The sequence below is a fragment of the Gymnoscopelus braueri genome (genome assembly GCF_963280865.1).
Source record: "Gymnoscopelus braueri genome assembly, chromosome: 12".
Taxonomy (NCBI): domain Eukaryota; kingdom Metazoa; phylum Chordata; class Actinopteri; order Myctophiformes; family Myctophidae; genus Gymnoscopelus; species Gymnoscopelus braueri.
Genome location: NC_137614.1, coordinates 24,211,282 through 24,221,869, shown reverse-complemented (window position 1 = coordinate 24,221,869; position 10,588 = coordinate 24,211,282). Strand labels below are relative to the sequence as shown.

At 39.2% G+C, this 10,588-nt stretch overlaps 1 protein-coding gene across 2 annotated transcripts; it reads right to left on the bottom strand.

The window, feature by feature from the left end:
• Positions 1–832: 832 nt before the first annotated feature.
• Positions 833–9,652, bottom strand: LOC308096334 (ER membrane protein complex subunit 3). 2 transcript variants are annotated; one of them, XM_080443743.1, is made up of 9 exons: positions 9,557–9,652; positions 7,357–7,602; positions 6,512–6,569; positions 6,267–6,360; positions 5,849–5,953; positions 5,528–5,609; positions 3,950–4,029; positions 2,965–3,047; positions 833–2,759 (listed from the first exon to the last, which is right to left on the bottom strand). In XM_080443743.1, exons 2-9 carry the CDS (start codon positions 7,509–7,511, stop codon positions 2,631–2,633), a joined length of 786 nt encoding a protein of 261 aa, XP_080299869.1. In that variant the 5' UTR covers positions 7,512–7,602; positions 9,557–9,652; the 3' UTR covers positions 833–2,630. The 2 variants fall into 2 exon arrangements, with proteins under 2 accessions (XP_080299869.1, XP_080299868.1); XM_080443742.1 differs by having other exon boundaries at positions 9,553–9,618.
• Between the last annotated feature and the right edge of the window lie 936 nt (positions 9,653–10,588).

Sequence of the window (10,588 nt, the reverse complement as noted above, 5' to 3'; positions counted from 1 at the left end):
AAGCTGTATTTAACAATAGCAAAAATGGGGCTTGGGCTTATTCATATAAATGTCCGTAATATTTTATCTAAAGATAAACTAGATTATATTAAAGTCTGGGCCCTAAAAACAAGTGCTGATGTTTTTGTTTTTTCTAAAACCTGGTTTTGCAAAGCAAATGACACATATATTGCTCTAGATGGATATAATGTGTTTAGGACCGATAGAGCTCTACTACTGGAGGAGGTATTGCCATTTTTGTTTTAAAAAAAAACACATTTCTGTTCTTTCTCTGTCAAGCCCCAAATGCATTAAGAATCAGTCTAGGGCAAGGGTTCCCACACTTAGAGGTGGGTAGTAACACACTGTATTTATTATGTGGGATATTTTTCACTCACTTGAATATAGTTTTAAAGACAAAGATTACATTCTGTCCAATGTTGTAATTACCACTGAGGTCATGTTCTCTTGATTTTTCCCTATGTCAGTTTAATTTCCATGGTGTCACATGCTGAAAATAGTAGATGTACAAGCTCACAACATGTTGGTGGAGCTTGTACATTGGCTATTTTCAGCGCAGGACACAGTTGTACGACAAAGTATAAATTATGCTTCAGGCCAACAGAGAATGTCCTGCAAAGTCTCTGCACCCTAGTGCTGGTAAAAGTACTCAAATTACTGAGTACTTTTTTTTACTCCTGGGTATCACGTGTCACCCAGAGACTTCTTCCTTCTGCTCGTACCTCTCAGCAACACAACAGGATACACAAGTGTATAGTACAGTTATTTTTGTACGTCATTGTACTATAAATAAAATGTAAAAATCAAACACTCCAAAAAAAAGACAGGGGGTTGCTGTCATAGAAATTATTTTATTTAAAGATTTGGGGTGAGGAAACCAGGTAGACTAAAGAGACAGGAAGATGCAACATAAGAAAAACAGTTAACAGATTAAAGCATTTCACTCACCTTGTTTTTTCTATACATAATCTCACATAGATCATAAAACAGTAGAAATAATTAGTCATTGGTTTTAGAATGAATGAGCTTTAAATAATATCCAACAGAATATAATTTGATGTAAATATTAAATATAAACCTTTGTGATGATACATCTTGAAAATCTTCCCCTTTACGCTGATGCCCGACTCCTTAGCTTATGTATACAGTAACAATAATGGTTATAAAACAGAACAAAGTTTTAGTCTCAGGTGCAGGGGAATATGGCAAGATGACCAAGTTAAAATGGCGGAGATGATGTACAGCGCCTGAGTGGCCAATGCGGCATCTGCGTAATAATGTCTACGCGTTTTTGGACCAGCTACCACCATTCATCGGTGGATAACTGACTCAAACATAGAACAGACAAATAAACTGGAAATCAAGAACTTTGTCATTAATCTTTAATGAATTTAAACCACAGAGCTGTGCTCAAACAAGCAAAACATTTAAACCAACTGGAGTTGAATACAATCCCTTTCTATTATTTTAGGCAGTTTTTGCTTTACTTAGAGTGTAGAAAGGGACGAAGCTGAGGTTAGAGAGAAGTAACCACATGCAGTACAGGTCTCTGGCTAGAAGCAAACCAGGGACATTGCAATTGTGCACTTGGCTATCGGTGCACCCCCTTCCTCATGACTGTCCCTTGTGTATCAGATTGGGTTCATTTTTAAATCTCACTCACACTTTAAATAACACACCAATGACGTGTGGCAACTTCAGAACGGTAAAAGGCAGACGGCACATACTGTACACTGCAACTGAGGAACAGATTTGAAAGTGAACAGAACTTTTTACTATTTAAATTAATTAATTATATATTCTGATAGTAATCATTGCTTGTGTTTGTTCACCAACAGGGGCCTCCTAACTGTGGTCTGATGTCCTTGGACCCAGGCTCAGTAAAACACTTTGGTTCGAAAAGGACACCCAAGAGACAAAGATCTGTGGCTATCTTTGTGCCCCAACACCACAGATTGAAAATCTTCAATCTTCAACATTTTGTTGTTACAAAGGCCTCCTATAGTGACTGCATTATGACTTATTTGTAGAATAATGAAGATAAGGCCTGAAAACAATAGAATCATGAAAATGGACAAATAAAGGCAAACAATATTCTCACTCTAAATAAACTCTCATACTCTTCAAAAACAAATAGGCAGTAGTCTCATTGGCTCAATAAGATTATATTTAACAGACAGATTCTGGTGAGTGTGTTTGACATTCAGTCAGGTTTATTGCCTTGAAAGGCATGATGGAACTGGAGGTTAGAAGGATAAATTAAGGAGGAGGCAGAAGAGTTGTTTGGTAGAACCATGAAAATGTATGTTGAAATTGTGTGCTTTGCCCTGTAGAACAAACAACAAATCGACAAGCTGTCACCCAAAACAGGGAGTAATGGCTCTTGAACAGGTTTTTAGAATCTGGTAGACTTGAGAAAATCAAAACCGCGTTCTAGAATATTTGGAACTACTCTGGAACCAGCTGTTTTCACATTCAAGATGATGCAGAATCGAGTGGCTTAAAAACAAAACAAAATAAAAAAAAAACAGAAACAAAACCAGCATTCTGGAATACATTTCAGGAAGAAAAAAAAAAAGTAAAACCCAACTCAGAAACCCACCATTCAAGATTCCATCTTTCTGTCTGTTCTAGAACATCTTGGACTTCGCTTCCTGACTGAAGAAGTTTCCAAAGTTGAGGTCTCTGGACATGAGTTCCTCTTCCACATTCTCCAGAGCCCATTTGTGTTCCACGATCTCCAACGCCTCCCACTCACTCTGAAACACACAGCACAAGTTCAACTTCGACAAATGTAACCCCTTACATTACAGGTCATTGATAACCGAAATTAGATTTCTGACACCAAAGTAAGATATATGTAATAACCAGTTATTGTACTCTACTGCCTTGCTGAACACAAGTTAGCTCATTTAAGACAAATTAATCTAAAATGTTTCACATTTTCTGCATGTGAACTCTGACCTTGAAAGCCTTGTTGGGGTCAGGGGGCATCGCCATGGCAGCACCTGTCATCTGGTCCTGCATGATTCGTGACTGGTCGGCAGCTAGAACATATTTTAAGACCCAATCCAGTTGCCATTGTTGCCATATCACCGTATAAGAGCAGTAAATATTTTTTAAAATAATCGTTCACTTCATATTTTCAAAATCCCAGTTGTTTTATCAGCCAACTCTCTACAATACTACACTCCTTGTGTTGATAAAGAAGGGTTTTGCAACCACAATTTAATTGGTTGACTGCCCATTGCTGAATCTGTAAATTCTGTACAGACCAACCGTTGATACAAGTCTACACACTGGAATTAGAAGATGATGCTTATCTATTTTAGCCTTCCCTTGCATTAAATTAGCATCTTACTGCTGCCTAGTTAGCAATCTCGGCAGAGCACCTTGTGTGCGGGTTAGATTTTAGTCGCAGCAAGGAAGGGTGGGACAAAACAATTTAACTAATAAAATGTAACCATAATTCCTGACAAGAATTACATTTGAGTCCATCATTTTCAATAATACACTGCCAAAATACCACATGCCCCCTTTAAATGTTTTTAACAAACTTCAAGAAACACGATAAAACATTTTAAAATAATAACACAGTACTAACATCTACATTCTAAATATTAAAACATTCCTTTATCCATCTCTTCCTCCATTCCTCCCTCTATCCACTCATCCATTCCTTCCTCACTCCCACTTTCTTTCGCCCTTTGTCCCATCCTTCCTTCACCACCTCATTCCAAACCAATCAATAAATATCTAAATCCACTCTCACGGTTACTTTAAACTCAACAGTGTCCCGTTTCAGAAAGGCTATACTACCCAGTTAAAATAAATCAATCACTCCAACTCAAAACTGCCATGTCCCAGAGCCCCAGTGTGAAACTGTAAACTTTTCTCACTCTAAAACAATCAATTAATAAATCCAATTCTTTATATGATGTAACCATACCGTTATCCTGTCCCAGTATGAGGGTGTACATGCTCCTCAGTCCAAAAACGTTGAGGAAGTACCAGGATGCTGAACTCACCCTGAGAAACATCGACAAACATTACAAACACAATAAAAAACAAATAAAAGTAATGTGCGTCATATTTTTTCCTATGAGCCGATTGGCTGCCTGGTTTATAAGATTCAGCTACTGAGCAGTCTTCTGGTCTGTCTTACAGTTAGATTAAACACCCTGTCCCTCAGAAAGAGCCTCTGAAAGGGGTTCTCAGAGACCGTTTGGGCTGAACCAGTTTGTCAATAATTTAGTTGCATTTCCGACCTACAGCGTAGCTACTATGGGGCGATGCGTCTAGAACACTGTTTACCAAACAGTGGGCCGGACCCATGTTTGGGTCGCGGACCAATTTTTATGGGTCTGGAGTAAATATCCCCTTTTTTCATTTCCTACCATGGTTGGGATTTGTTGCGTTTTTAGTATAGTAGAGTAGTGAGGCAAGGAATGGTGGAGCATTGAAATACTAGAAACTCCCATTAGGTCAATCACAGGGCCATGAGCACAGACGCCGATTGGCTCTTCCACTTTTTGGTTTTTGCAAGACGCCCACCCAGCGCTTGGGGACAGACTGGTCTGCAGAAGACACATCTGGATGGTTTACCAGGCTATGATATGCCTACCCTTGGTTAGGCATACTTGGAAAACAATAAATTCCTGGGTGATAATCTATTATTCCTCCTCATCCTTAGAACATTACTACTGTCACAGGGCAGCCCGTGCCCTAGAGACTAACAGGGACAATGCACACACTAGCCTCGATCTCCAGGCTTTTATTGTTTAGTTTTGCTAAAAAATAAAAGCCTGGACCAACGCGTCGGTATGAGGAAGTGTTCATTTCCCCAACCAACCAGAGTGCAGTGGGCGTCACTCGTAATGTTGTGTTGACGAGGCGGGGGTTGACGGACAGATCGGTGAACCAATGGGATCAGGCGCAATCTCTCTCCGGCTCTATACACCCGCCCCTCTATACACGAAATCAGGAGCGTTGGGGCAGCCTATGCACACACTGATCTCACTACACAACTGCTTCTAATTAAATCATCACTGGCCAGCTTGAAAGTGACAGTTTGGTAGTGTTGTAGGTGTCACATTATCTGTATCTGAATGCATTTCTAAACAATATGGACATTGCAAGGGTTTTAAACATGTTTGTGTTTGTTAAAAAGATGGGAAACAAGTTAATTGATTGTTGGCCACCTGTCTCTTCTCTGCAGTGCTGGCAATCCTCCTGTTGATTAGGAGGGTGCCAAGTACTATAGAGGAGAGGGGTGTAGCCTGTTATGTAGCTACCTAGGTTGCAGTTCTTTTAACTTTTTGCATGCCTTATTTTGATATGCCTATTTTTGGACAGGCTTGCACTGTAAATATTTTAGCACTGACAGGTTGGTGTCTGGAGATTTTTGGTGAATAAAAAAACAACAAAATGAATTCTTGGACAGTGGTTTTGGAGCCTTGAGCCTTACATTGGGAACTTATTACATTTCATCATGTTTAATCTTTACTAATTTACTGAATGCCAATACCAGGAGGCGTCCAATGAGAGCAGCTCTATTCCTCGTTGTAACATGGGTTTGAACCTCAGGGTCAAAGGAAAGGGCACCTTAGCTGCAAGAGGAAGAATAACATTAATTATTACCAGCAATACACAACAACAGTCACTAACCAATGAAACAAACAATACAACATCAGGATTTTACGGGGGGGGGGGGGGGGGGGGGTGAAACCAGAATTGCTATCGAAGATGTATTGAGTGACTGACTGACTGACAAGACTGATTTTTGCTCACCATGACATCAAATTATTCCAATTGGCTACAGCTCTGATTGACAGCAGGGGGTACTTACTGATAACAAATCCTGAGAAGGCGTAGTTGATCCATCCACCAATCACAATCATGGGAAGAACATTGGTTAAGTTCCCCTTCATCATGTCTGTCAGCATGCTGGTGTCTGCAAGACACACATTTTATCACTTTTATTTCATGTTCACACAACAAAAGCACTCTCAAGTTAAATGAAAGTGGACATGTTGAATAAAACACAGGCTTTTAGTTCAGTGGTCTGAAAGCAGGATAAATTAGGAAACGTTTAGACATTTAGCCTAAATGGAGAATAGTAAACAAACTATCCCTTATCTACCGCCATGCAACATTTTTCTCCCCCCAATTCTTTATAAGTTTTAAGATTAGTGTTGTGCAGCTGAGGAAAACACACACAAACAAACACACACACACACACCCGCACGCACGCACGCACACATTACCTGTCATAGGGTTCTTGGGTATCACCTTCCTCTTGACTATCTTAAAGAATCCTGTCTCAGTGTCGTTGAAGTAAAATTTCCTCATGGCAAACGACTGAAACAGACCAACAGAGTATTTAATGTTAATATCACAAAGAATGTCCATCAGCTATCAGCGAAAACACTGCTAATATAAATAATATTCCTATGTTCTTCTATCAGCTGAAACTAATATTAAGACAGTGTGAGTTCTTCTATCAGTTTACCTGTTTGGGGATGTATTTCCCATTCTCTCTGAGGATTCTGCTGCGCAGGAGAACCTGGCTAAAGGAGGGATAAGAACCGCACCATCTCAGTAAATGAATACATTCAAGGTCTTTTCACATACAGTCCTTTTTAACCCAGTAGCAGATATACAAGCTCATAGCGTGACCACTTTGGTCCTCATTGACTTACATTGTACAGTAAAACAGCTCTCAAAGTCACTCTTTTAGCACATAATTAAAAGAAAAACAGCACTGGGTTTGGTGATGTTCTATATTGTCTGAATCAACTTTGTTTGCGTTTGTTTACAAATTTGAAGATCCGGATCCACGGATCCAGTCTGGGTTTTCTTACTAATAAAAAATGGCAAAATCAACAGGAAGTTAACATTTTTATAAACAAAACAAACAGTACTGGCTTTGGTGATGTTCTATATTGTCTAAATCAACTTTGTTTGCGTTTGTTTATGTGCTAAAAAAGACTTTGAGAGCTGTTTCAGCATACAATGTAAGTCAACTGAGGAGCATATTTTGAATTATCAATTTCTAACCACTGGAGCAATTATTTTTGATTTCTTGTCCACCTTTGGAGTTACATCATGGCAAGGTAACTACACAACCCAAACCTATAATACACTATAATTAAAGTGGTTTTGCCCTTTAACTTGAAAGAGCACTTGATTCTCTTCCCGGTTTACTTCAGCTCTGATGGGGCCTCAGTCCTCTTTATGATAACACTATAGCTCTTTTTTAGCGTTAGTAGTACAGCAGGCAATCTGTCTATGGCAAGCATAGAGGGCTAAAATACAATGGCAAAGGGCGAAGTGAACCTGAAAGGTTCCTCTCACCTGTCGGACACTTGTTCCATGTCTACCTTCTTGTCGCTGTGGAGCAGTTGGGTGACATAGTGACGGAGGATACCAACTAAGAAGGTGATGAAGACAATTGGGAGCACCACCCAGATACGAATACTGGAGTCTAACAGCAGTTCTGGACCCGTCATGGTTTCACTGGTTTAAATATACAGTACACGCACACACACACGCACACACACAGCGCACGCACACATACACACAAACACACACACTGGCTTTCTATGAGAGAGGAGAGACAGAGAAGGAGAGGTTAACAATCACTTTCACCTTTTATTCCGGAAAATGTTTAAGCTGAATAAAAAAAGAGAGTTGGTCTCTCTTAGATTCACTGGGGCAAACATTAGCCAAAAATAACAGATCTTCAAGCTCACAACACATGGCATTGCGTTGTGAGCTTGTAGATCTGCTATTTTTGGCGAAGAGATTTGGTGTAGGTAGAAAGTACAGGGCCAAGTCCAACTCAGGTTCAGTTTACCAAGTCTAGGCTAAAGCATGGGTCTTCAACAGGGGATCTGGGACTGGGACCCTAGGGGGTCCTCAGAGTTACTTAAGGGTGACAGCAAAAAAATTGTGTGACCACTTAAACCCTAGCATCCATATTCTGGGGGGGAACATTCGACGAAAATAGCAGATCTGGTAGCGCACAACAGTGTAAAAAGTAATATACAGACAACTTACATTAGGTTCACATTATTTTGTGACAATACATGATAAACACAGTCATGTAAAGTGATTATGATGTGACACAATGTCAAAATCAAGCATAACATGTTGGGAAATACAGGCAACAACATGTCAGTGTCTCTACTCATTCATTGATCACACAGGCCAGACGAAGCTTTTTGTTATTCTCACATATCAAAGAATCTAAGACAGGGGTCTTCAATAGGGGGTCCAGAACCTCTAGGGGGTCCTCAGAGTTACTACAGGGGGGCCGCCAAATCTTTGTGTGATTGGATTTAAGTAGTGAGCACTTTAAGTGGTTAAAATACACATTAATATGAATCCAACATATTAATAGAAAAACATACATTTACACAACACTGATGATATTGTGATGATATTGAATGTTCGGTGCTATTTTGTTGATGAATTGAACACCTAGGACCCCAATGGAAACAAGACGGCGCAAGGACTTTTTTGGTGTTATCCTTTTAGACTGTGTTTGACTGTATACTGGTGCCGTTTTTACATTTCTGTCAAAGAAAGAATATTCATTCATTCATTCATTCAAACAAGTCTATGACGCCATCTATGAAATCTATGACAACACAATTTCATACATGATGTAGTGGGGGGGTCCCTGCTTCATCTCGCTTTCAGCTAGGGGGTCCTTGGGCTGAAAAACGTTGAAGACCCCTGATCTAAGACACAGGAATGAAAAAAACGTAGGCCTACAGAACAGGCGAAATACACCTGCCACTTAAAGTAGACAGCAGCCTCTGAGGTTTCAAGTGTTCCTCTTTTCTCAGTAAACTACATTTACTTGAACTAAATAAGACTCAACCACAGCACCGTTAGGTTCTATGATGAGACCCAACAACTTACCCAAAGACGAAACTCGAAAGCTTTTGATTCAAATGACTAAGTAACCGACCCAAATGTGCAAATGTCACATGTAACGACCTTCTAATTTAACACAGCATCTACACGTTGACTCGAGGACAAGTTGAGACAACTTGGCTAAATATACTAGCCGGTTGAATCACCAGTATCGGTGACCCTGTTGAATTATGTGACTCCAGAGGTCGTCGTTTTTTAGAATTTCGTAAAGTTTGCTGCCGGGGGAACCGCGGAAAACAACGAAGAGACTTATTTTTGCAATTTTCCCCTACAACTACCAAGATATAATATGATGGCCTAATAACTTCAAAAACACATGTCAAACATCAACCAAATATTTGACGAAGTAACCAGGCAGCCTCCTCCTGAGTCAACTTTCACAAATTCAGAAAATAAAGTCTATGGTGAGACGGCAATACAGCGACCTCTAGAGTCACGGGATTTGATGGGTAACACATTTCAGTTTAACACCTGCTAGCCTAACTTCTCTAACATTGATCTACATTTTGAAAGCACCTTTGGCGTCTGATGTCAGTGATGTACTACACAACAGTTCATTTACTGGTAAACGTAATATGTTATATATTATATTGTTTTTAAAACCACCTACCGGCTACCACATTTATGAAGTTGGGCTTTAATAACGGAAGACACGTTCCATTGAAAGTTCCATCGAATAACAACTACCGGTTCCTGGAATGACACGTGACCTGTTTGCAGTGTTGCCATATTTTGTGAGAGAAATAAGCAACCAGGTCTAGGAGGTAAAACAAGCCCAAAAGAAGCACTTTATGGTTTATCTACATAGATCTGCTATTTTCAAAACGCTTGCAATAAAAATACCTTTTTAAAATATTCTAACAACACAAATGCTCCAACTGGCACAACACATTTTCATGAAAATATTTGAGAACCACGTACTTGGTTTCAATAATAATTAAAACATTAAAATTAAATACAAATTTGGAAGCAAGCCTAAATGGCTCGGCCATAGATGTATATATTGTGAATTGTACTTCCATGTACTGTTTCCAGAAAGCATTTCTTTTGCGGATGGCTCCGAAATTTGTCTAACTTTCCCTATAGGGAACAGAGGTTTTGTGATGTGAAGTGGAGTGTGACATCTAGTAGTGGCTAAATGTATAGCATCTTTATTAAGATGTACCTGTTCTCATGACAGATGATGATGCGCCTGTGAGCTATTGTTGCTGTCAGTGGCGGTAAAAGTACTCACATTTTTTACTGAAGTAAAAGTATCAATACTGAAATGTAGAAATAATAAGTAAAGGTCAGAAATAAAAAAATGACTTGAGCAAAAGTACAAAAGTATTTTTTATCAAAATGTACTTAAAGTAGGCCTACCAAAAGTAGAAAGTTCTCATTATGTTTTCAAAAGTTTTCAAAATGTATAAAAATCTTAAAAATAGCAGATCTACAAGCTCACAATGCGTCACATCGTGAGGCATTGTTTGAGCTTGTAGATCGGCTATTTTCAAATGGCCAAAATGTATATAGGGCTGAAGTGGTTGATGTATGTTTTGTAATAATAATCCAAATCTACAAAGTAACTAGTAACATAAGTTTTCAAATAATTGTAGTGGAGTAAAAGTGTAATATTTGCCTCTGATGTAGTGGAGTACGT